Here is a 27,468-nt window from a genome sequence, read left to right as displayed (position 1 = left end):
ACAGACTAAAAGTAGTAAAATGCCTACTGACAGGGAAATGACCTAATGAATCCATGGAACAGAAGCACAGCAAAACAATTATATAGTAACAAGAGTCTTCAAGTTTTCAACCTAAGGATCAAGAAGGGTATGTAAGTTCAATAGCAAGACAACTAAGAGGAAATTTAAATGTAGTTAATATCTGCTTAACTTCACAGTATATGCTGGAAGCTTGTTTCCAGAAAACCTTTCTCTCTCTCCATATATACACACACACACACACACACACATATATATTTCTCCCCTATGATAAAAGAAATAGAAACAATTAATAAAATGTCAATGAATAACTAATAATTACCTAACACTACCAGGCAGTAACTTTGGACTATACAAATCACATACAGTTGACCCTCAAACGACCTTTGGATTTGAACTGCATGAGTCCACTTATACGTGGATATTTTTCAATAGTAAACACTACAGTACTACACAGTCTGTGGCTGGCTGAACCTGTGGATGTGGAGGAACCGTGGACAGGGAGGGCTGACTACAGTTTATATGTGGATTAAATCCCGTGTTGTTCAAGATTCAACTGTATATGCTTAGAATATAAAATGAAAAAAGGGAGGTACGAAAAAAGTCTGGAAAAGTTTGAATTTCACTATTTCAAAATAAATTATATATTTACTAGGCTAAGAGGGGTAGGGACAGCCATGAGATAGCAATCACGTGGAGTGTCTGAGGTACCGGCAATAAAGCCACAGTTCAGTTATCCCTCAGCTCTGGGAGTTGCTGGAATACCAGAGAATGGCTGTGGTCTTTGTCTCCTCCTTACACTCAAACTAACTCTGGGGTGTTTTTGATGTTCCCTTTCCTGTAACTGCTACCAGTACACATCAAAGCCAATACTCTGAGGCTAAAATTCTATTTATCAGTATTGTTGAGTTTCTCTTCTGATCTTTATACCCCTCAAGGAGAAAACACTGAAGGAGATAAAGATCCGAGAGCAGTCTCAAGAAAGGACAATAGATTGGGAAGCTAATTTTAAAAATTTAATACAAATTATCCAAAAAGCTAGATCACAGTGTACAGACAGACACCACACATGAGTAAATCGCAATGAGTAGACTCTGGGAAAGTGCTCTGTCTTCCCTGCACATTTACTGTTATATCTTGAACAATTATGTTAGTCAATGACACCAAAATTATGGTAAATTTGGCTCATGTACTCATTGCCTTAAAAGCTAGGCTGCTTTCCCCTTGGAAAGTAATGTGAGCGTCATAAAGACGCTCACACCTGCTGACAAAGCATTTTACTCATCCTTTAATCTATCTTAGACAAATAATTCAACAAAACTCTCCCCTAAATCTTACACAAAAAGGTAGTCACTGCAATTATATGCATCAATAACCTAAATGCTCAACACGTGAGGCACAGTTATAAAATGTGAATATTATAAAATCAGAATATTGAAGATTATGATTAGGATAGTTCCTCTTCCTTTACCCAGAAGAATATTTAAATATAGAAAATAACAGATAGAAATGATTTTGGAAACGGGTTAAAGTCAAAGTATTTTTAATACAACTGTGGCGACTAAAAATTTATATACACAGATAATGACAAGATAAAAACAGTGTTATAGAGGCAGAATAGGACTATTCTGAAGTTTTCTTTATATTCAGATAATATTTTTAACATTAAAAACAAAACAAAACAGATAAAACCAAATACCCTCCTGAATGCTAGTGAGGATTTACTATTCAGGGAACACCTCAAAAACCCAAACATTATGGTATGACAAAGGACAAAAAGATTTAAGATTCAGGTTGGCGTTAATTAGCAGATGCATGACTCCAGCCATGTTACAGCTTTCCTAGATTTCAGAAGTTCTAGTTTAGATGAAAAAGTGTCCTCTCAACATGAAAATGCTGTGACTATGGTATTGTTCTAAAGAACTTCTGTCAACTCTATATTCACTTAAAATAACAGCTTTTAGCATTAAAGTATAACAGAGATCTGGTTTCTATATCTACACATTTTACAAGGTGCCATGTTTAAGTCATAGGTTGACTCTCCATTTGATTAAGATTTAACTAGAGATCATGGAGAACTAACCACCAGGACACCTGTCAAGACAAAATGTTGCCATTCTTTAACAAAATCTCATTTCAAAACAAGTTTACCTTTCTTAGCTAATAATTCATTCTTGTTTTTCATGCCTACAGATATACAGTATATTTAAAGGCCATGAATCTTCAATGTGCATTTTATTATTTTTCTTAGAGGAACCTGAACTTTTCTGGGAGTAATTCAGCTCCCAAATTAAAATAGAAGTCAACAGACAAAGCATTATTTAGCACAAAAATGGTAGTCAAAGATACAGAAGCACACAGCAACTAAGAGCGTGAAAGTCCAAGAGGAAATGTGCTTGGATTCCAGTCCCAACCATACAAGAAGACACTGAATATTTAAAATGAATCTGCTTAGAAACTTTGGGATATCCTACATGTAATCACCTTGATATCCAGAATCAGGGCACCGGGGCAACTAGGTTCATCATTCACTCTCAAATTCAAAGAGCTTAAAATATTAACCCCAATCCTCTAATTGTGTTCCATCAAGACAAAGAAAAACACAACTCACAAACACATGTAATTTTACTTAGAGTTTTTTTTTTTTTTTTCCCCCAGAATAAACAGTTAATTTTATTGGGCTCAGACTAGGAATCCATGGGTCTTGAGGACCTCTGTGAATTTGTCAATTTTCTTCTCTATGTTCTTTTCAGCCTGCTTCCGTAGCCTCATGAGCTCCTTCTTTTTCCGGTAATGTATCTTGGCCTTCTCCTTTCTCTTCTCCTCCAAGGTGGCTGTTACTGCCTGGTACTTCCAACCAACCTTATGAGCCAGGTGCCCTAAGTAGGCAAACTTTCGAGTAGGCTTCAGATGCACAACCTTGAGGGCAGCTGGAACCACCATCCGCTTTTTCTTGTCATAGGGTGGCGGGATCCCATCAAACACCTTGAAGCGGTCCAGAGCAGCCTGGCCTCGCTTGGTCTTGTGGGGCAGCATGCCTCGCACTGTCCGCCAGAAAATGCGGCTGGCGGCTCGGAAGTGATAGGGACTGCGGGAGGGGTTTGTATTCATCCGCTTGCGGAGAAAGGCCAGGTACTTCAACTTGTTTCTGTAGAAATTGCCAGAAATGTTGATGCCCTCACAGTGCACGACCACCACCTTCCAGCCCAGAAGCACCTGCTTGGCCACGATGGCCGCCAGGTGGCCCAGGAGATGGCCTCGGCCATCAAGCACCAGGACCTGCCCCTCCGCCATCTTCGGCAGCCGCCTGGGAAAGGTACTTAGAGGTTCTTAAATACATTCACATTGCCTTAAGAAAAAGTGAACCCTCCTTATCTTGCAGTCCAAAAGGCTGCAAAGACAGGGTAGAGAAACATTAACAAACACTTCACAAATATTAAATCCACACACTAATTTAAGCCTGCCTGTTACTACTTCAATGGTTTACATCATGAGTATTTTCAGGAAACTAAAGCATGATTCAGATATTTGTCATCCAATGGGAAACTGTAAATAGGAGTTGTTACAGAGCTTCTCTTGAGTTTTATGTGATGTTCAGATATACTCTGAGGGTACGTGCATCCCACAGCCAGAAGAGAGTAGAAAAACTGAAGTGGAAGATAAGAGCGCTTCTGTAATCCCTCTTTTTTCTAAAGCAGAGCCCCAGGGGATTACCTTTTGGGGCAATCTTAGAGTTAAAGGTAGCAAGAAGGGTTACTGCAGTGATTTTTTCCCCTGACTAAAAGGGTCAGATGTATGGAATGAAATGGTTAACACGGCAACAAGATTCTATTTTGTTATTCACATAAAGCAGGCATCTGTTTGATTCATTACTCTACCCTCTGGGCCAGATCAATTAAGCGTGACAAAGAGCCCTTAAAGAAAAGCTAGATTAAATTATTTGGGGGTGGGTGGGTGGGTGGGTAGATTTTTCTGAGGTCTAAGAACCCATGTCCATCAAATCTGTTTTACTGGAAGTAGAGAAACTAAGGAGTAAAGATCAAAAGGTACACAACTTTAAAACATATAAGAAAATAAATCTCTAGGTATGTATGCAAGATCTGTGCATATCTTTACTCACTCAAGTAACGCCATGCCGTAACTGTCTGAAATACCATTTTTCTTAGATGCACCATATTTGTTTGTCTAGAAAGTTTAACAGTTCTGTTTTGGTTAGTTTTTGCCTTTCTGACAAACATTTATCAACATGGAATGAAAAGGCTAACTGGATATAAGGAATCCAACTTTCATTCCTGGATCAAAATGCTCTCCATGTCAATGATACCCAGCATAGTCTTGCTTAAAATTACCAAACTATTGCTGGCCCATACAAGAGTATACCAGTCATTTCCATGAACTAGCACCATGGCCAAGAAACTGTGCTAAAGTGGAAGTGGAACTTTCTGAAAATTCCACTTCCACCAAGATACTTACCTAGGCTTCAATTTCTGCATATGTAAACTGGAACTACGTGCCTCACTTTCCTATGTCTCTACACTGAGGTTAAAATAAAATCTATAATTATATTAAAACTCTGAATTATTCATTTCTAAAAATTCAACCAGCATAATGTTGTTACAAGTCCAAAGACTACTGAACCTAATATCTGTATTTACCAACACTGTTGAAAATCTTTCTCTAGAATCTACAGAAATATAGTAACTGCAAAAACAGTCTTATAAATTCTTACTGTTCAATTTATTTATCCACACAGCCCAATTTATTTTAAAAGTCCAAACTGGTCAGTCAGTGTTTTTTAATACAGTGGATCAAACATTCCCCAGCCAGTATCTAACCCTCTACTCTAGACTGGTATTCGTATAAACACATGGTTTTTAGTGTATGTACAGATGGGTAGATAACAAAACATATATGTGTGTGTATGCATGTAGTAGCATACATACATCTCTTTCCTAGCTGTGTTGAGAAGTCCTAGATAGAAGCAATGAGACCAAGTAGCAACGAGCACAACTAGTACCCAGAGCTTGGTTTCAAAACCCTGTTCTCTTAATAAAAAGAACCTGGGCTGGAACAGGTAAAATACAAGATGAGCCTGAAACATTTTGGGGTGCCAGAAAGTGAGTGCTCAAAAAACAAGGGGGGTATGTTGAAAGGACACAGGCGCCAACCTGAAAGAGGTTCCAATGCTCCAAAACTTGAGACAACTGGACTGAAAAACGAATAATAGTAGATTATAATCCATAAAATAAAATTAATATCCATAAAACCATTCTGAAATAAATAACTGATTGACTAAGTAAATGGGGGAGAAAAGACAGCTCTTCCAAACAGAATTACAACGAACAAATGTAGAAAATAGAAAACCACCATTTAGTAAACACCACAGTAATAATTCTTGCAGTAATTTTGCAGACAAAATCCACCAGTGGATTATAAAACTGTGGATTAAAGTATAATGAGCAACAGAAAAATGCATAGTATCCCCCCATGAGATAGTCATTCATTACAAAGGGAAAAATACTAACTTTAACAGCAGAGAAACCTGGCAGGCACCACCTTAGTGAAAAGGTGAAGAGGCTATCACCACCAACTTGCACCCCTAATATGGTATACTGAGAAGGGCACAGTATCACTTCTATGGAATTAATGCCAAAAGTGCATAACCTCTAACGAGAAAACATCTGGTGACTCCAACCTGAGGAACATTACACATAATAACTTACCGATACTCTTGTGTTAAGGTCATGAAAGACAAAAACTGAAGTGCTCTCACACACTAGAAGAGACTTAAAAGAGATATGACAACTAGATGGCATGTGGGGTTTTAGACCAGAAAAGGGGGGCATAAGTGAGAAAATGAGTGAAACTGGAATAAAATCTGTAGTCTGTATCAATGTTAATTCCTGGTTTTGACACTGAGCAATGGTTCTGCAAACTGTTAACATGAGAGGAAGCTGGGTGAAGGGTATGTGGAGACTCTGAGTATTGCTTTTGCAACTTTTCTGTTAAGTCTAAAATCAAATTTCATTCATACACAAATCTAGGAGTTTCCCCTTAGATCAAATTACTTAAAACAAGAAATGTTAATACTCATAAAAGCCAGTGATCTTTAGGGAAAAGTAAAACAGTAACAGAAATAAATTAAAACAACAGCTTTACCCTCATTATAGAATTAAAGGGGGTAACTCACACCATTTTCAACATCTTTGTGAGTTAAACTTGTAGTCCAACCCTTCCATTTTATAGTGGCCCAGAAAGGTTACCTTGCTCCTCAAAGGTATCAGAGCCACACGGTCTCCCAATTCCCAGGAATATTCCATAATGTCACGCTTGCACTGACTGTGCTGTCTTGAGAGTGAGAAACTGCTTTTAAATTTTAAAGTCAGCTACATAACTGCACAAGGGGTCCTGTGCTGCCCTATTCAGGAATTCAGAGCTTAAAATGCCAAAAGTGATAAAAGCTGATACAGTCCCCCGTCCTTTGGCCAATGCAAAGATCCTTATTTCTTATTTCCCCTTTTCTGTCTTTTATACTTACCAATTTATCATTCCCATGATCTGTCTTCACCTCAGAACTAAGTGGAAGAAATAAGTCTGTTGTTGTGTGCTCTGGGGGAGGCGCCTCTCCAAGAACTATCAACCCCTGCAAGACAGAGAGAAAAACAGCTTAAGTGGTATAAGCTACAAATTTAACTTAGGAGTTAACATCAAGAGTTAGGGGCAGGGGACTGGTGTACCAGAGGCCTTTTCCTTTATCCTAGGGTTCTGAAACAAAATACACCACCAGCAGCTTCCCTCTCCAAAGACATTTCAACAAAAAAGCCCTAGCAGCAGCCATGAGTAAAGCCTAAAACTCAAATCCAAGCTTCCCCTTTCTTCTACCTGAATGTCTGGACCTACATAGCCTGTAGAATTTTTTATTCACCAGCTTCCAGGTCTGGGATCTTATCAGAGTTTGGTATTTTATACTACATCACCAACCAAACTATCCCATATTAACAGTAGCGATGCAGTTTTCCTAGTTAACTTGATCACAGATGTGGCCTAAGGATGACCAATCTAGCAGTGCTACAATTATAGATGATGAGCTAAACCAGCGATATCCAAGCAGTACAACCACTGGGTGAAACAATGATAGAACAGTCTCTCATAAGTATATTAGAAACCAAACCCCTAAACTAAACAAAACTCCCCAAAACAAAAAACTGTTCCAAAGACACCCGTTTCTCACAAGCATAAACATTACTCCAGATTAGGTTCCTGCCCGACAATTTCAAGTTCAGATTTTACATTCATCCCAGAAAATAAAAAATGTAAAAAGAAATTTTAAATGACTCCACAAATCCTCTCCTTGGCCAGCATGGGCCCAGCTTGGTGAAGGCAGAAGTTAGCTTACTATGAAAACCAAACAAAAACCATACACATGAATCTCCCATTAACACAAGTAGAGGTGACTAAAATCAGGTTATATGTAATACTGTGTAACAGAAAGACTGAGATGCAAGTGATCAGGGCTTTGAGGCTTTGGTTCTCTTTCTCTGGTCTTGAAAACAAGGAGATCTGACTGCTAAGAAGCTTGTAATGGAAATTTTGTATTTGAATTCACTTATCAAACTATACCTGCCCAGGTCCAACATCAAACCTACTCAAAATCTCTGGGGTGAGGAGCTGGGTTTTCTGTTTTAAAAGAGCTTCCCTGGTAAGTCCTAATGCAAGTTCTAAATTAAAAAAACACTAGACGCAATCATCTTGACTCAGCATCAGAATCCCCCAGAGAACATCCTAAACTATATCAACAGATTTCAGGGCCTAAAGATTTCTGACTGTATCAATTTGAGCTGCCTAGGCCATTACAACAAAGGCTCTTGTGAGCCAATGAACCAGATGACCCTGTCCCTGGAATTCTTTCTAACACAAAAAACTCTATGAAATAGGAGATATAAGGAGACTGGGAATTTTACCTCAGTTTAAAAGGAAAGGAAAACAGGACCACCACCCCCACCCCCCACCCCCCACCAACTAAGAGAAACAACCATTACCTATTCTGGAAAAAGTCTATACCTAGCCTATGTAAAAAATGAAGTAGAGACTCTTCAGAAAGAGGGAGAGGTTATTAACAAAGCAAGAAACATTTGCCCTTGCCTTCAAAATGGGGTTTCTCTGGCTGAAAAAACTTCTCCTGCAAAATATTTTCTTGTTTCAATCACAAGCATAACACAGACCTCACAAACTTTACCATTTCAAAGTAAAAACTATTTGTAAAAAGCAGCTATTTTGTACAACATTCCCTTCTCAAAATATTGCATTCAACATCATCTCTGCTTAAGAGCCCAAACCATTTCCTGTGTAAAGCTAGCCCGAACTGATCCTGGCATTTGAAGTCCTCCATAACCTGGCCCTACCTTATTTATCTATTTCCAACTACTTTCTCCAATTATTGTTACAGTTACACTAACCGCATTACCTCCTAGAAAATGTCTGAATATATATGAAGTTGTTGTTGAGAGGTGGGGGTTATTACAAAGTAGTAGGTAAATAAACACAACTAAAGGTTTACCCATAAATGCAACTAAAGGTACTAACCACTATCTATTAAAAGTTCCTTTAGCATTTGTTGTAGGGCTGGTTTGGTGGTGCTGAATTCTCTTGGCTGTTGTTTGTCTGTAAAGCTTTTCATTTCTCCGTCGAATCTGAATGAGATCCTTGCTGGGTAGAGTATTCTTGGTTGTAGGTTCTTCCCTGTCATCACTTGAAATATATATCATGCCACTCTCTTCTGGCTTGCAGAGTTTCTGCTGAGAAATCAGCTGTTAACCTGATGGGACTTCCCTTGTATGTTATTTCTTGTTTTTCCCTTGTTGCTTTTAATAACTTTTCTCTGTCTTTAATTTTTGTCAATTTGACTACTATATGTCTTGGCGAGTTTCCCCTTGGGTTTTTCCTGACTGGGATTCTCTGCACTTCCTGGACTTGGGTAGCTATTTCCTTTCCCATGTTAGGGAAGTTTTCAACTATAATCTCTTCCAATATTTTCTTGGGTCCTTTCTCTCTCTCTTCTCCTTCTGGGACCCTTATAATGTGAATGTTGGTGCGTTTAACGTTGTCCCAGAAGTCTCTTAGGCTGTCTTCAGTTCTTTTCATTCTTTTTTCTTTATTCTTTTCTGCATCAGTGATGATCACCATTCTGTCTTCCAGGTCACTTATTTGCCCCCCTGCCTCCGTTAATCTGCTACTGATTCCTTCTAGTATATTTTTCATTTCACTTATTGTGTTGCATATCTCTGTTTGTTTGTTCTTTAATTCTTCTAGGTCTTTGGTAAACTTTTCGATCTTTGCATCCAGTCTTTTTTCAAAGTCCTGGATCATCTTCACTGTCATTATTCTGAATTCTTTTTCTGTAAGGGTTGCCTATCTCCTCTTCATTTAGTTGTTTTTCTGGAGTTTTACCCTGCCCCTTCATCTGGTACAAAGTCTTCTGCTTTTTCATTTTCTCTCTCTTTCTGTGGCTGTGGTTTTCAGTTCCACAAGATGAAATACTGCTGATACTGCTTGATACTGCTGTCTGCCCTCTTGTGGAGGAAGCTATCTAGGAGGCTTGTGGGTGCTTCCTGATGGGAGGGACTGATGGTGGGTTGGGCTGGGTGGGCGGAGCTCAGTGACACTTTAATCTGCTCGACTGCCAAGGGGTGGGGCTGTGTTCCCACCCTGGGGATCGTTTGGCCTGAGGCTACCGAGCACTGGAGCTTACAGGCTCTTTGGTGGGGCTAATGGTGGACTCTGGGAGGGTTCATGCCAATGAGCACTTCCCAGAACCCCTGCTGCCAGTGCCCGTCTCCTCAGTGAGCCACAGTCATCCCCCACCTCTGCAGGCAACCCTCCAACACCAGCAGGTAGGTCTGGTTCAGTCTCCTATGGGGTCACTGCTCCTTCCCCCTGGGTCCTGGTGAGCACACTGTTTTTTGTGTGCCCACCAAGAGTGGAGTCTCTGCTTTCCCTAGTCCTGTGGAGGTCCTGCAATCAAGTCCTGCTGGCTTTCAAAGTCTGATTCTCTGGGGATTCTTACTCCTGTTGCTCGACCCTCAGATTGGGAAGCCTGACGTGGGGCTCAGAACCCTCACTTTAGTGGGTGGAGTTCTGCGGTATAACTGTTCTCCAGCTTGTGAATCACCCACCCAGCATTTATGGGATTTGATTTTAATGCGATTGTGCCCCTCCTACCGTCTCATTGCGGCTTCTCCTTTGTCTCTGGATGTGGGGTGTCTTTTGGTGAGTTCCAGTGTCTTTCTGTCAATGATTGTTCAGCAGTTAGTTGTAACTCCGGTGCTCTTGCAAGAGGGAGTGAGCGCAGTCCTCCTACTCCGCCATCTCGATCCTATCTCTCCACCACTACCTATTCTTATGTCTTTGTTCATATTGATTCTGCCCTTTTCTTACATTTATCTATCCAAAATGTCATGCTTCAAAGAGCCTGTCAAAGCCAAGTCCCACCTCCTTCAAAGAAAATGTGCCTGGTTAACTAAGCCCCTTATTTTCTTTATCCACATTGCCATACTTCCTAAAGCATCGTGATTTTATCTTACATTCTGTATATTTAAATCTCATTTCTGCAGTACCTTAGGCCAAATAATTTAATTTATTGTTGCCTCAATTTGTTGTTTAAATGTTAACTAATGGTAAGATCCTTGAGAACTTAGACAAAATAGAAATATATTCAAATCTCCCATCTTCCTTAGCAGAGTTATACACCAAGAAAGGAAATGCATAATAATTATTTTTTGAATTTTATGTTAAAACCTTTTTTCCCTTGAACGAGAAAATAGTAAGTTTATATTAATTATAGCTAGGAGCCTAAATAAATCCAACCATTAGGTATAAAGTTACTGCCTCAATTTTTCTTAGGTGAGAAGGTAAGTCAGGATAAAACAGCCAATATTTTCCAAAGCGAAATTTTTCTCCTTAAACTCCCAAGTAATTTCTAAAAAACACCTGAGAAACTACAAAGACACCCTCCTGTGAAAGCTTTAAAAGACCTAGTAGGGACCATTCCCCATCACTTTATAGACCCAGGGAGGATGCAGGTGGAAGGTCATGTCAACAGACAAATCAGTGGCAGAAACAGGGACAAAAGCTCGGTTAGTTAGGCCCAGCTACTCTTTGTTCTGGCTTTCATTCATTCAAATCAAGCCATCATTTCTCCAGCTATCAACATTTTTTAGGTTCTGGGGGTACAGGAAAGAAGGAAGACATAGCTTTCTTTCCACCCACCCTTGCCCAAATTCATCCCTCAAAGTATTTACAATTCTAATACAGGGAACAAAGACAGAAAAATCAACAACATGAGTAAGTAAAATTTATGTAGCATATTAGAAAGTGTTAAATGCTAAAAAACTAAAGGACAGTGAGAGGATTAAAAAGTAGGGGTAGGCCACTCGTTCATATTAAGGTAGTCAGGGTAAAATGCACTGAGAAGGTGATATCTGAGCAAATATTTGAAAGAAACTTGGGAACAAGCTTTGGGAATATCTGGAGGAAGAGCTAATGCAAGAGTTTCAAGGTTAGAGCCAGCTTGATAATTTTAAAATCTGTAAGGAATCTGGTATGGCTGAAGTAAAATCAATGAGTGGAGTTTGCGGTAGGAGCTCAAGTTAGAAGAGGTAAATGGGGGTGTGAGGCCTTGTTACTCATTGTGAGTATTTTGGCTTTTATGTTCAGATGGTAAATCACTGGACAGTTTCAAGCAGGCGGGGGGAAATGATCTGACTAACTGTTTAAAAAGATCGATTTGCTATTGTGTTGACATGAAGATGAGCGGATAGCAAACAGAGAAGCAGAAAGAACAGCTGCTTGGACCAAAGTGGTTGAATTCTGGATGGATATATATATTTGAAGGCAGAATTAATCATTTATGCAAATATGCTTCTTAGGATGTGAGGGAAGAGAGTCAGAGACTCAGTAAAGGTTTCTGGACTCTGCAACAGAGCTCCTATTAATCTGCCGAAAGGTCTTTTCAATGCATATTAGTTTTAATCAAATCTATTTTTGTAAATATGTACTCAAATGCTATTCTGATGCAGCTACCACTCATCTATGCACTCTTTCCCTGACCCCTAAAACTATGTACATTCATTATAGCACACAAAACTAACCATTAAATCCTTTATACTGTACCTCATACCAAAAAGGATGAAAGCAACTAAAAGGAAGATCAGCAAACAAAAAGCATACAAATAGCTAAAATTTGTTCAGTCAGGTGACATTTACTGCGTGTCTACCAGGTGCTGGGTGGTGTGAAACACTAAGAATAAGAAAATAAATAAAATACATTCCACTCATAAGGAGCACACCTTCATCTACCTCAGATAGACAGGTAGGCAAAGTATTATAATGACAGTACTATAACAGAAGTTTAGAGAAGATGATTTGAGAGCAGAAAAGAAGTAGAGCCTAAGGAAGAGACTGATGGAAATAAGGCTTACAGAGCGGTCTATACGATTACTTAAATTTTCCTAAAACATACTTAATATAGTTAATAGTCATGGAAGGAAAGGTCATTTTTAGCAAAGAGAACTCCATAAAGTTCCACTCCACACTTGTCATGGCAACCCCAAGCAGGGACTCCCCAGCACTGTGGGTTTATACTGGGTCAACATTACATGCCTGTGTTATCAGCCACGAGTGGCAATAACCTCAAGGCGACTGCACTCTAAGGCCAAGGTAACACCCTTCCCTATCACTTCCTAAGTCAGAGCCAGGACCATGCCTGCCCGGATTGTCCAGGCCTAAAGGACTCCTACACAGGACAAAAGAAATTGGGAAGGGTCACAGTTGCATGCAGTCGTAACATATCCTTATAAATTATTCCTCTGTGGAAATAAAAGTCTGCTCTACATTAAAAAAAGGGGGAAAAAATGAAGTAAATCTGGGCTTCCTAGGTGGCGCAGTGGTTAAGAATCCGCCTGCCAAGGCAGAGGTCACGGGTTCGATCCCAGCTCCAGGAAGATCCCACATGCTGTGGAGCAACTAAGCCTGTGTGCCAAAAATTAAAAAAATAAAATAAAAATAAAAAAAAGTAAAACTGAAAAAGGAAGAAACTGTGCTAAGCCTGATTACAAAACAGGGCAAAAGAAAGCAAGCAAAAAGGAAAGAAAAGAAAAAACTAAGTTATATACTTGGGTCAACTGCTTTCCCTTTACCAATTTCTGGTTAACATATGGAGTCAAAGTACAAGAAAAAGGAAGGGGAAGGGGGGGAAGAGGAAGGGGGGAGGGGGAAGGGAAGGGAAGGAAAGAAAAACAAAAAAAATGAACAACCACCTCATCTGTGAAACAAAATTAAGATGCAATTTCACATACTCACTTTCTTATTTCATTCAAATTGGTCAAGCTTTCCTCCCCATCTTAAGATATATCAGTGACCTTACTGTAAACCAGCTCCTGGCTGTCCATAATGCCTTGTAACTCTTTATTAAGATGGAAACTTCAACTGCTTTACATCAACTCTGAAGACAGGTTATTCTAGGTTACTGCTATTCTCATTCAGCAGTTTTTCTATCCATAAGATTCGCTGTTATTCCACCTCACATTCCCAATAACATTTCCATCCTCAGTTAGCAAATGCTGTGTAATCTGACAGATCAGTCAAAAGAAGGGGTAAAAAAATAACACACTGTTTTGTACTAGACGTGGATGTTGAAGATTGTGTGTTAAGAGAAAAACGTCTCCTTTAGCAACAGAACCCTCTTGGTGCCTGTGCCCTTCCCCTCAGTTTTATTTAACAGGTATGAAATTTCAATAGATATGCTGAAGAGAAATGATGAAAAGGATACAACAGCAGAACGTGTTAGACAGAAAATGCTCTGGGGTCAGATAAATAGCCCTGAGTTCAAATTTAGCTCCGCTTCTTACAACCTATAAGCTGTTTTTTTTGTGCATTAAATAACACACATGAAGGTACCTGTATATAGTACACATTCAAGGTACAGACACTGTTTCCCTTTCTCATTCTAAGGCATGGGAGCATCTTTAAAAAAAAAAAAAAAAAAAAAAAAAAGCTGATTGAATGTGAAAGTTAAAACACAACAGTACGCAGAAGAGTACAGAGGGGCTCCTAGTAACTGTACCCTTTCTCCCAAGAGCAGCAGGAATCACTATTCTCAAAGAGACTCTAAAGACTAGTAACTTAGCCTGAAAGGCAATACCTAACTTCTGACAGAACAGAAAATTGATAATTATCTAGCAGTTCTCAAATACTTTCTTTTTCGGAATACGTCACTTTAAGAATTCCCCACCCAAAGACAAATTATAACTGTACAGCTGACCACCAAACCTAGATTCATTTCATGCAAATGTCTGTACAACTCTGGCAAATTTTGAAGCAGAATGGGAAATGAGAACACCAATCTCTATACTATAAATATAGGGGTTTAAAAACCTTCCGTTTCAATAACTCAAAAAAAAAAAAAAAAAAGTCAAGCATTTAAAGCAACTGCTGATTTGAACAACAGAGTCAGATACTCAAATCTCAGCTCTGTGTTCATATGGCTATATGACCATGAACAAACCACTTGATCTCTTTGACCCTCTATCTTTAAATTTGTAAGCAACAGTAAAATGCTTAGTACAGTGTCTGGTGCATAGTAAATCTTCAAAGACTTCTGTTATTAGAGTGATACATGAAGATCAAATGCATGTTAATATATTTTGGGGGGGGAACACTCTATTGCTTACTTGTCACACTGAGTTGAACAGTGTCTCCCCCTTACCTCCAAAAATCTTTGTCACCCAGAACGTATGACCGTGACCCTATTTGGAAACAGGGTCTTTGCAGATGTAATCAAGTTAAGAGGAACCCTTTAGTGTGGCCCCTAAATCCCAATATGATTGGTATCCTTATAAGAGGGAAATTTGGAGACAGACATGCTGAGAGCGAGGACAGCTATGTGAGGACAGAGGCAGAAATTGGAGCGATGCAGCTATAAGCAGAGGAACCCCAAGGATTGCGAGCAACCACCAGAAGCTTATGAGAAGCCAAGGCAAAATTCTTCTCTAAAATCTTCAGAAGAACATAGTCCTGCCTACACCTTGATTTAATTCTAGCCTCCAGAACTGTGAGAAAATAATTATCTGTTGTTTTAAGCTTACCATCCAATCTGTGCTACTTTGTTATGGCAGCCCCAGGAAACTAATACATTTGTTTTAAAAAGACATTATATAAATATAAATATTAATAAAGCTGTGAATTTTCCTGATATATTACTTATTTGGACTATCATTCTACTATTACTCCTCCTGTCAGAATTTTTAAGATACTGTGTATTCACACTGCAGACAATGAAAATGTACTATAATCTAGAATGTCTTATGTTATAAACCATGAAACTGAGGCTCATGAGTGTTTAGTGACTTTTCTTCCCAAAGTTATGATAGCAAAGCCAGGACTAGAATTACATACTACCAAGTCCAGGTTTGATGTTTCTTTAACACGTTCTGCCCTGAATGGTAAAACCCATGGATAATTAATATATACACAAAACCCCAAAACAACTACTTTCCAGATATTTAGAAACAGCTAAGACTTTTGATAATTTCCCAAAACTGCTGTCATTACTGCTGAGTTGTGAGCCAAAGAATAAAGCAGGAAAAATCTTTAATAAAAGTCTTAAGTAAAAAGTGAAAAATCTTCCCCCACACAGCTAGTGAGACTGTGAACTGAGGCACACTGCCAAAATACTACTCTGAAGTATGCATCAAAAACATACATGTATCCATATTGTGATTTAGGTAAAGACGTTTACTATGGCATCTTTATCATTTAGTTTTAGTAAAAAGCATAATTAAAATAGCCAGAGAAGGTAACATAATATAGCCAACAAAAATAATGTTTTCCCAAAAAACAACAGGAAAATGCTCAGGGTCCACATGTAACATGACTATGTTTAAAGAAATTATGTGCATAGAAAACAAAAGCCATGCAAAAAAAAACATGCCCAATGTTCATAGTGGGTTAATTGGGAAGGTTTTTTTTTTTTTGGTGGGGGGGGGTTAGGGTTAAAAAAGATTCATTTATAGATTCATTCATTTTAGAGCAGTTTTAAGTTTACAGCAAAATTGAGATTAAGGTACAGAGATATCCCATGATATTTTTTCTTTCTCTTTTTGTACTCCTTTCTCAGTTTCCTAAGAACTGATATGCAGTATTTCATCAATTCTAAGACATACTTTTTCACATCTCAACATCTTCTAAATTAGGATGCATCTTAACAATTGATGGTGTGTCTTAGTTTAATTGAAATCATTTCTTAGTGGCATATAACGTAATGGTGCAGCTTACAATCAACAGCATCTTTGAGTCTATGAAATACAGTAGTTTTATAATGAGGCACTAATATAACAAAACAAACACATATATAAACACACAATATGTATAATTATATATACATATATAATTATATATATATATATATATATAAAAACAGATAAAGCAACAAATAAGACTACCACTCTAAAATTCTCACTTAACTATTGGCTATAAAAACCCAGACGCAGACACTGAAGAGGTATCCCTGACAGAGCAAGACTTTTTCTTTTCAGGACAGGCATTATCTCCTAGATACTCTTATCACCATTCCAGCTCATAGTCTACAAATCTCACTTAATTTTCTTTGTGAAAAAGAGCTAAAGAAAGCATAATATTTATCATCCTTGGTGAATATTTTAAGATTTAATTCCTCATTTGCACTAGCTAATTTTTAAGTTAGTCAGGATTTAATGTGTTCCCTATCCTAAGGGAACAAATTACTATTTTTAGTTTTTACAGTTAAGTCCTCTGGACTGTGCCCTCAATTATGGCATGTTCTACTGAACTTTTGGAGAATTACATATAAGCTCATTTGGGGAAGAAGCTCAAAGAACACTCCAGTGAGATGTCTGGAATAAAAGCTTACATAACATACAAGGAGGCTGCAGGACTTTTTACCTCAAACTCTCACTCTTTTGTTCATCTTGTCAGTTAGCCATCCTTTAACTCTTGGCTTACTAATTAATGCATGCAGTTCACCGTATACAGCAATTTTCTTAAGGCTCTGACCAGCACCAAGGCAGGACAAAAAAAGCATTGTGACATTTATTTTTCAGAGCAGTAGTTGCTTCATCTAGATCCACATGTTCAGTGAGGGAGATCACTGCATCAAGCTAACACAAAAAGTACCTTGCAAGAACATAAGCATCATGAAAAGAGGATTTTTATTTACTGCTGTGACTAAGGAGAATGGTGTCGGTACACAGCAGGCACTCAACTATTAACTGAATGGATTTCTTTTCCATGTACATTTATCTCCCAAACCCCAAATAAGCAGAGGACATTTTTCAGAAGACAAACTACACAAGTATCACTGTTAAAGATAAAAGCTATATGGTAAGAGTCAGTCCACTGCACGCAGGAGGACATGGGAAAATGAAATCTCCAGTGTCTAATCTTGCCTGAATGATCTTTCAGGAAAAAACCCTATTTGTCCTCAAGAAACGAGGGAAGCTTAGCAGTAAAACAGAAATGCATCTTAAAAAAAAAGATGAGAATCCTCAGTCATTACCACTTTTTCATAAATATAACAAATATGCAGGTATGGCCAATGGCTTACATTAAATATTGCCTTTTTTAAATGTTCCCTGTTAGCCCAGATATACAAACTGTTTTGTTCTAAACCCAAGTTCTAATCTAACATTTTATTCTAACAGTGTTGTCTGCATTATGCTAAGTAACACCAGGCTCTTAAACAAATTAAACCGCTATATCAGATCATATTAAATCATTCTCTTTGACATAGTTAAGAGTTATTGAGGGATGAGGAAAAGGGGATAATGATACTTTTTAGCTGGGCTGAAAAAGACCAGACACTTATCCCTTACCTTATTAGCACGTATCTGTTTGTAAATATCTGTTTGTTGCCGAATTCGATATTCCAAGTCAGAAACATGAGCCTGAAGCCAGTTCCAGCGGCTGACAATAGCTGCTCGGTCTGCAGCCCATCTCCATTCTGACCTGCGCCTCCTAAAAGGAAATAAACTGAGTGAAATCCAAGAGTAGCAGTAACATTTATACTAAATGGGAGTAGGAAGGTTTCAACGTCTAAATGCTCTTATACAGATCAACTCCAGTGTCAAGAAAAACTCAAGACTATATGTATATGTATGTATGTATGTCACAGCACACACGTGAATAAAACTCTTCACAGATACCTCCTGAATTAACTAGCTGAAACTGCCTTCTAAGTATCCTGATCCTGTGGCAAACACTTTTTCTGAATTGCTTTACTTTCTCAGGAGATAGAAATATTTTCTACTTTAAGACATATAAAGAATAAAGATTACATACCTACAAAGAAAGTCCAAAAGATACCACAAATGGTTAAAGCTAACCAAGAATTCAGCAAAATTGTCAAGTAAAGATCAACACACCAAAATTAAGTGTTTTCAAGTGCCAACAAGTAGAAAATACTCATTTTTTAAAAAAGCACTATTTACAACACTAACAAATGCTAATATTATACACAAAAGATCTTTGCAGAAAAAATAATAAAACCAAAAGACCTACATGAATGGTGAGATATTTTAACATGGCAATTTTCATATCTACCTACAAATTCAAATAATCGCCAAATTCCACACAGGGTTTTTGTTTGTTTGTTTCTTTGTTTGTCTGACTGCGCCACACGGCTTGTAGGACCTTAGTTCCCCAACCAGGGACTGAAAACCAGGCCCTCACAGCGAGAGCAGAGAGTCCTAACCACTGGACCACCAGGGAATTCCCACCGCTGGCCAGGTTTTTTAATGGAAGCTTACAAGCATCCAAAAATCCACATGAAAAAAAAGGGGGCCAATACTAGAGAAATTCTAAAGAAAGTATGATAAAAACTCACATTGCAGACTTAGGCTAAAGCTATGGTGATTAAGGCAGTCTAGAAAGACAAAAAGACCAGTGGGACAGATACAGAACTCCCAAACTTAGAACTGGATATATAAAAGAAATGGGCATTCAGAGCAGCGAGGAAAGATTGAATATTTCAATAAGTGGCATTGAGATGCCAGTTCTTTACATGAAAAAAGTAAAATTACTTCCTTTATGATATAATTCCCTATTTTTGGAATTCCTAAATCTGAAAAGCCAAACTTAAACAAGGTTATCTTTGGAACTTCAGGGCAGGGAAGGATTTCTTAAATAAGACACACAAAAAACTTAGCTAATTTCAATATACTGCAAAAGATTTAATAAAGTTAAAGGCAAGCTACTGGTTGGTAGAAGATATTGTAACACTCAAAACTAAAAATAAAACATCAGAATATATAACAGAACTCCAACAAAGAGGTTTAAGAAGACGATCTAACAAAAGATGAATACATTAAAAATTCACATAAGAGAGATCCAAATGGCCAATAAATACATAAAAATATGTCACACCTTGTGAGATTTTGGTTAAAATATTAGTAGGTCAAACACTAAGAAGTCATTTCCAACCTAGACTGAAAAACCAAGTGTTAGTGAGATGTGGAAAACAGCAATTCATGCATTGCCAACAATAAAAACTGGCACCACCACTTTTAAAGAATAATCTGGAAATACTTGGCTAGGTGGAAAATGTGTGTATCTGCCATCGTGAAATTCCAACAAACAAAAAAACAAGGGTCACACTTAAAAAAGAACACGTGGCTAAGGCTGCGAGTGACACGTCTAAATATAACAATGAACTGGTTTCTAATGGAGTCATTATCAATAATGAAAAAGATGTGGATTCCAACACTGAGGAGTCTTTCAACTCTTTCCTGTTGCTTACTCTGTGCTAACAATTAGTAAAATAATTGTTCTGTGTTGTCTGTGCAGGACACTAGGAAGCCTTCTAAGGTGTTGTTCTTTATCCTAAGATGTTCTGAGGTGCTGTGTACTTTATCCCAGTTTGTACCAAAATATTTGTCTACATGTACTGGGCTACTACCTGAGTGGGAATTCATTTTAACTTGTATTTTGCTCTTTGCTTTTATTAAATGTTTTATTGGTAAATTTCCTTTGTCTGCTGCATGTGCTGTATAAAAATCCATTAAAATTTTACACAATGAATTGCTTTTTGATTACCTAAATGCAGAAAGATACAGTACCAATATCTGCTTTTGTAACATCACATGAATAGTAAACTATAACGTTGCCAGGTATGTACCAGTATTTACTTGTATAAAACAGTGTATGTTGTATAAATAGATTTCCTTTTTAGCTATGTGAACATATATAGCTTTAATAGTTTTTTTTTACAGGATTAGTAGAATATTACCACATATCTAGAACTTAAGATGTTCTATGGGATCTAAGAATAATTATTTACTTGAACAAAAAAATCATTTCCTCTAAAAAAGCTCTCATATTTATAAACGCTTTAAAGCTAAACAGTGGAAAGAACTAGAAAATTTAGAGTTCAGGTTACATGTTGGCCAATGTAGAAAACAAAAAAAGGGATTAATTTTTGTTTTTAATTCTTTAAAATCCTCTTGAATGGTAACATTAATGGTAAAGTTTCATTGGAAGAGGACAAACAGATCAACACGGGGACTTTGATGTAAGGAGATTAACTTCTCTTCAATGTGAGGACCAAGCTCCTTTCATTTTTATTACAAAGTAGATATTATCCATTGAATCTTCAAAGGTGTCTGATAAAAACCTTTCTACTATACCTTAAGAATCACTTAACTTAGAGGTGGTTACCACTAACTTTACTAAAAGAAAAGCAACAAGGAATGTAATTTCTATTAACATAGAGAAAAGACAAAGGTTTGCTACACCCCTTATTGCCAACTTACTGTCAATGAGTTCAATAAAAGAGATTACTAATATAACTCTTTGTATCTGATAAATCCTATCTTCAATGCCTACACTGCCACAGACACCAGTGATAGATACTGTAATTTCTTTTTCTCAAAGATAAACTGCAGCAAAAAGCTGATTTATCTAAAACAATAAAACTAGGCAGTGAACCATGTCAAACACATGACCTAGAGCTGCCTTTAAGTCACCTAGTTCTAGTCCAGGATGGGAAATCTAAGTTCAGTAGAACAGTGCTGGTGGATTATAGTTTTCCCTGATCTAGAAAAGTTTTTAAATCGCATTAAAGTAACAACAGTATGCTGCAAAGACCTGAATGGTGGCAATTCCATCTTTGATTCTGAGGCTCTCCTTTTCTGATTCTCCAATTCTTTCCTTTTATGCAAATAAATATTCCAGTAACAAGATAAAAATGACTGTCCACAGTAAGTTACAATGTTCAACTAAAAACTATTCAATAGTTATGTGCTACCTCCAAATGTGCAAAGTGTCTGAAACACCTACATTCTGAAATCTTAGGTTCTTCAGATGACTTATAAAACCAATAAAACAGACAGTTAAATGGAGATCATTATCAAACAACTAGAGCACACAGTTGCTAGCATTCAGGGTAAGAGTTAGGGTCACTATGGGATAGGAACAGAAAATCTTAACAATATTAAGAATAACATTAAAAAATGTGCAGACAAGCATTAACTGCCTAGCTCAAAAGCAGTGTGAAAAGAACAGAGGGAAGAGCAGGAAGATAGGTTTAAGCCAAGTTATGACTTTTATTTACTTTGTATGACCCTAGACATGTAAATTGACCTCTAGAAATAACACAAACATCAACCTCACAGGATGTGGCATTCATAAAATGATGTAATCCTAACTGCAAAGTACAATGTGTGTATTAGAAAAGAACAATTATTAAATAAATATTAACATTTGATTTCAATTCCATATCATAAAAGATACCAAAGAGAAGAAATAAAGAGATGAAAAGAAATCTCTACGAGACATACATAATCAGGAATTAGGTGTTTTCAATGAGCAACAGAATTCTCAAGACTTTCTTGAGTGTTGGCTTCATAGTCATCTAAAGCAGTTCTACTCTAAACATGAAATCCGAAGTAGTTCATTAGAATTGATATTGTATTCAGCCACAACTTCACTGACATTTCTCCTGTGCCCACCAAATTTACAGAGATGAGAGAAATAAAGTACGGGGGGGGGAGAGGAACCAAACTGTCCAGCATCAAATATCCCACATGTTTTAGCTATAAAATAAAACTTATAGATGACAACGGGTTAAGAGACGGTTTGTGCCTGTCACTCTTAACTAGGTTACATCAGCTTTCTAGAGATGTTTGTAGCAACAGGAAATAAATGTACTAGAGCCAATTCATCCTGATAAAGACTCAGGTTGTTGAACACTTAACCCTTCTGTTTTACTGCTTAAACGAGATTACATCTGAAACTAAAATGAGATTTGTGTATTTTGGCCGATTATTTCAGCCAAGCTTTCAATTCAGCAGGAACTCTTCCTCCCTCCCCCGCCCCCCCCCCCCGCATTTAACAAATATTTAAGCACCTATTATTTACCAGGGATTATACTAGTGCTGGGGATCCAGTAATAACAAACAAGAATGGTGGCTCATTAAACTGAAGAGTTTAATGGAGAAGACAAATGTTAATAAACAAATCATCATACAAAATGTGAGATATGAGACCATAACCATGACATCAGAATTAGACTGGGGGGTCTGGAAGACTCCTCTGTGGTATAAACATTTAACCTGAGCTCCAAAGAGTTAAGTCAGGCCTTGAACAAGCAAACTTGGCAAGATAAGGGGCAGGGGTAGAGGATATGGAGAAAACAGAAGACCCTGAGGGTAGTTGGTATGTCTTAGGAAGAAGAAATGACTTGTATACGGGTTACGGAGCTGGGGCTCTGACAGTGAAGGAGAAGAATGCACTGGAGTTGACAACGGATATAGGCAGGCAGGGCCAGATCACACAGGACTCTAATCCATGTTAATATTATGAAACAATATAAGCAATCCTAATCTTGGCCCACGCTCTCTACTTTATCTTGGAACTCTTAAGTGAAAAAATGTTAATACAAGCTAAGGGATAATGAACTCCCACATAACCATCAACTAATTTCAACTATCAACCCTTGTCCAATCTTATCTTATCCAAAACATTTATCCTCCATTCTTACAGGTTAATTTTGAAGCCAATTCCCATCATCAGATCATTACCTCTGGTATATATTTTTATATGTATCTCTAAAAGATAAATTCACTTTACATATATACTTTCAGAATTTAAAAAACAATAATTCCTTACTAGTTCAAATACCTTATTAGTCCTTACTAATTCAAGTATCTAGTTATTGTTCAAATTCCTGGATTATCTCAATTGGCTGGTTCAAATTAAAGTCAAATAAGATCCACACACTGCATTTGGTTAATACACCTCAAATTTAAAGTTTCCCTCTTTTTTTTTTTTTTGCCCCCTCACAATTTAGCTGTGGAAGAAACAGACACATCTGTCCTTTAGAATTTCCCACACTGTGTATTTTGCTGACTGTACGTTTGTCACAAAGTCCACAATTTTGAACTTTCTAAATGGACACCTCTAAACTACCTTTAGTTTGTTATTTATTATTCTGTAGATCAGCAAATAAATTACTTGTACATTCAATTTTTTCATGTTTAAGACTGAGACATATACTAAAAAAACAGGCCCAACCTTTAAAGATTTACATAGGGTACCTCAAACTCTCCTCAACGCGCGTATGTTAGACTTTTTATTAAACATGGTAACATATACATGATATATAATCTGCCAGGCACAATAAAAGTGAGAAACATAATTCTCCAACACAGACCCTCAGCAATACTAAGGCCAATCTGTTTGTTCTATGCAAGTTTCCAAGCTGAAAATACCCAGGAACATCTTTTATCCCTAAAAACCATCTCCCTCTTAGAGTCTTTCCTGGTGAACTATATCCCACAATTCGTTACTCTATATTCTTCAAGCTTAGTGTGATCCCCTTTATTTTGTTATTTATGTATTCTACATTTCCAAGTCATGTCATATATATGACTGGTTTTCAACTAGATTATCCATGCTTTCCTATAGGTACTACCTACTATGTGCTTTAACTGTAAATCAATTTTCAATGACATCTGCATACATGTAGATGACAAATAAGAAATTCCCAGGAAATATAAAAAATATGAGACTTATTTAGCCAGTGGCTTGTCCTGCTTAATCTTCACACTTAAAAAAACACCTAACTGAAGTCTGAAAGACCTGAATGCCTTAGACACGCTGAAATGTTGTCTAATGGAGAAAAATACAGCATTACAAAGAAGGATCGAAGTGGCTTACAATTTTTTGTGGCTGGTATAGAACTGGACATGGAATCTGAGCATGAAGATCCAGAACAAAATAATGGCCTAGTTATTGTGCCTTATTTTTAGAGAACAGGACTCTTGTTATGTTTCTAGAAAAGGTACTGAAAAGATCTCAGTTATTCAAAGAACTGCTAATCCATAATGGCTCCTCCAGAGTGAACCAATCAAGTTTCTGTCTACTTTTCTGCCTAGAGAATCCATCCTTTTAGAGTGACGTTTTAGAACCATTTTAGAACCTTTCAAAAATCAAACTGAGGTTAGAATATTCAAATTCTGTATGTGATGTTAATTCCTCCTTTGAAAAACCCAAATAGTTAAGTAATCCCATTCACTCAAAAGCCATAAATTAAAGTTTAAGAGTAGCTATTATTTGATCCAACTCACTCACCAAGGCAAGAGACTGACAAGGATCACATCTTACAACATAAAGTACCTATTGTTAGCAGCATGGGATTTAGAAGCTTCTCACAAATATCACAACTAAGACTGAAAGAAAAACAATCCTCTTCACCATCCCCCAACTACTCCCCAGCCCTGGGCTCCTTAAAGGAGAGTGAAAGGGTGGAAAAGTACAACCCACTGACGGGGAAGAAGGGGGAGAGAGGACATCAGCACTTCTTACTCCACAGGGAGAGCTTGTTTCTGGCTATCTCTAGAACGATCAAAGACAATTCTGTATTTAGCCCAATAGATTAACTGTAGTACAATAATAGAATTTCTATATAGAAACATGTTTCTCCTCACTTTAAAAATAAAACATAGATTGTTGGAAAGAGCATAAGTGAACACTAAATTCCAAATCCTGACCCTGTCCACTGCTACTATCACGAAGCCAGCTACTGAAAGATGAAAGAACAAAAGTTCCTATCAGTGTTCAACCTCCAGGAATGCTGTTCCAACTTTAGTGTGCATCATAACTATATTAGAGTTGAAGTGAGTCCTCGGGATCTCCTTGAATAAAAAGCCTCTTACATAGTTCTTATGCAAGAAGTGCGTAAGAACGTGTTCTCAGAAATATTACTCAGAGCTACTGAGGTTTAGGAACAAATGATAGATCTTCAAGAAAATGAAACTGAATCAAAAATCAATTTGTTAGTTAATCTATCAGTTCTTAAAAATAAGTAGAATAACTTCTGGTCCAGGCAAGACCAGCAGACTCTCTCTGCCAGCTCATCCCTGCTAAACACAACTATAAACCCTGGAAATAATGCAAGAGGCAACCAAAGAAAAACTCTGAAAGGTGGAAAAGAGGAAGGTGAACTGGTTAGGGACCTCGGGACTAGAAGAATAACATAGTAACAGGGTATGTAAAAAATTCCATTCAACAGAAGGTAACTGAGGCCTGGTGTTTCCTGACTCTCACCCTAGCAACAAAAAGTGGCCCAGACAAGCTCATCACTTCCCTGGATGGAACAGGGGTACTACTCACAATACCAGGCTAGTCCTGCAGCACAGCTAACAGTAAGAGGCCAGGGGAAACATTACTACCCCATTTCTCTCTTTCCTTTTTACAACAAATATCCACTATGTCTGATCTCTCTCCCCATCACCATTATCTCTTAAATCCAAGTTCGCATCCCAACCACTGCACTGAAACAGCTAGTAAAAGTCACTAATGACCTCCACTGTGTTAAACCCAGTGTCCAATTCTCAGTCCTTATCATCGCTGCCCTCTCTGCAGTATCTAACACAGGCAATCACTCGCTCCTCCTTAAATTACTTTCTTCACTTGTCTTTCAAGACATCGTATTAACGTGGTTTTCCCTTAACTTTTACAATTCCTCCTAAGACTCCAACTGTCCACACTTCTAAATCTTGTTTCCTACACTCACTTCCTAGGTGGTCTTATCCAATCTCATAGCTTTAAGTATCATCCATGTTTCTGACCCTCAAATTCTTATCTCTAGCTGAGACTGCCCCCCCCATCCCAGATTCCTATATCCATTTGCTTTCAACACCTCCATCTGAATCTCTAAAAAGCATCTCAAACTTGTGTTCAAAACGAATCCCATCCCCTGCCACTTCCCCATCTCTCACACCACCCCAAACCTGCTCCAACTGGATGGATCTGTTGAGGTCAAAAATCTGTGTTGTCCTTAATGTCAAACTCCTCAACACCCCCCCTCTCTCGCAAAAACACAACACACACACACACACACACTCCACATTTGGTCCATTAGCAAATCTACCAGCACTATCTTCAAAATCCATTTAGTATTCAACCACTTCTTGTCACCTCACCAACACTACTTTCGTTGAAATTGACCTGATTATTATAAGGAGCCTTCTAAATGGTCTGGCTCTCATCCTTGACTGCATTCCCACTATTCAGCATGAATATAGCAGCCAAAGTGACGTTGTATAAAAGGACAATTTAGAACATGTTACTCCTCTCTCCATAATCCATTCTAGTTGCTTCCCATCTCTGAGTAAAAGCCTCAAGTCCTTACAACTGCCCCAAGTGGTCATGCAGCACCTACTACCACCCATCCCTGTTACTTCTCTGGCCTCATCTATTCTCCTCCTGGCTCATTCCACTTAGTCACTGCTTTCACTGCACATGCCAGGCAAGCCATCAACCACTAGGCCTTTTCCTTGCTAATTCCCAGGGCAGACTTCTTCACTTTCTTCAGATCTTCTCCTCAAAAGTCACTTCGCTGAGGCCTTCCCTTGACTGCCCTATCTTAAAACTGCAAGCCTAAGCGGGCATGCATGAGCACGCACACACACAAACACACACACACACACCCCTTTCTATTCCTCATCCTAGTTTTACAATTTGAGCTTACATATAAAATACTTTAATCATTTTATCTATCTCACTTATTGTCTGTTTCCCCCATGAGAACCCCTCGCCCGGAGAGCAAGGATTTTTGTCTTGTTCACCATCACATCTCTCGTACCTTGAACAATGCCTGGCACATGGAAGGCAGTCAAATATTTGTTTAAAGGGAGGGAGGAAAACAGAAAGGGAGAGAGGGGAGGAGAACAGAGGTTAGAACTATGATCCTAACTTTTTCCTTCCAACAGATAAAAACCAATGCAATCCTAGAGTGAAGCTAACCCCTTTCTCCTTTCATGCCAAGAGATCTCATAAACCACTCTGGCCTCTCTTGCCAGAGGGAGACACAAAATTGTAGCTCACACTCTCACTCTAAACCTATACAGATCAGGAAAAATA

The 27,468-nt window shown here is 38.0% G+C and overlaps 2 protein-coding genes across 5 annotated transcripts in view; both read right to left on the bottom strand.

Moving 5' to 3' along the window:
* The window catches only part of KANSL1 (KAT8 regulatory NSL complex subunit 1), a 160,746-nt gene that overhangs the window by 31,451 nt on the left and 101,827 nt on the right, over nt 1–27,468 (bottom strand). For all 4 annotated transcript variants that reach the window (XM_057714854.1, XM_057714853.1, XM_057714856.1 and 1 more), the window contains 2 exons: nt 17,922–18,063; nt 6,557–6,661 (listed from right to left, as the gene is read on the bottom strand). In XM_057714854.1, coding sequence (XP_057570837.1) covers nt 6,557–6,661; nt 17,922–18,063 — 247 coding nt within the window. The remainder of the gene's footprint in view (nt 1–6,556; nt 6,662–17,921; nt 18,064–27,468) is intronic.
* On the bottom strand, nt 2,674–3,350 carry LOC130839956 (60S ribosomal protein L13a-like). The gene has a single exon (XM_057714857.1). It carries the CDS (start codon nt 3,310–3,312, stop codon nt 2,701–2,703), a length of 612 nt encoding a protein of 203 aa, XP_057570840.1. The 5' UTR covers nt 3,313–3,350; the 3' UTR covers nt 2,674–2,700.

The sequence above is a fragment of the Hippopotamus amphibius genome, chromosome 17 (assembly GCF_030028045.1).
Source record: "Hippopotamus amphibius kiboko isolate mHipAmp2 chromosome 17, mHipAmp2.hap2, whole genome shotgun sequence".
NCBI lineage: Eukaryota > Metazoa > Chordata > Mammalia > Artiodactyla > Hippopotamidae > Hippopotamus > Hippopotamus amphibius.
The sequence above is the reverse complement of the archived record's forward strand: the minus strand, read 5'-3'. Positions and strand labels throughout refer to the sequence as shown.

Excerpts from the sequence above, each read along its gene's own strand:
- LOC130839956 (XM_057714857.1), bottom strand. The coding sequence starts at position 3,312 with ATGGCGGAGGGGCAGGTCCTGGTGCTTGATGGCCGAGGCCATCTCCTG.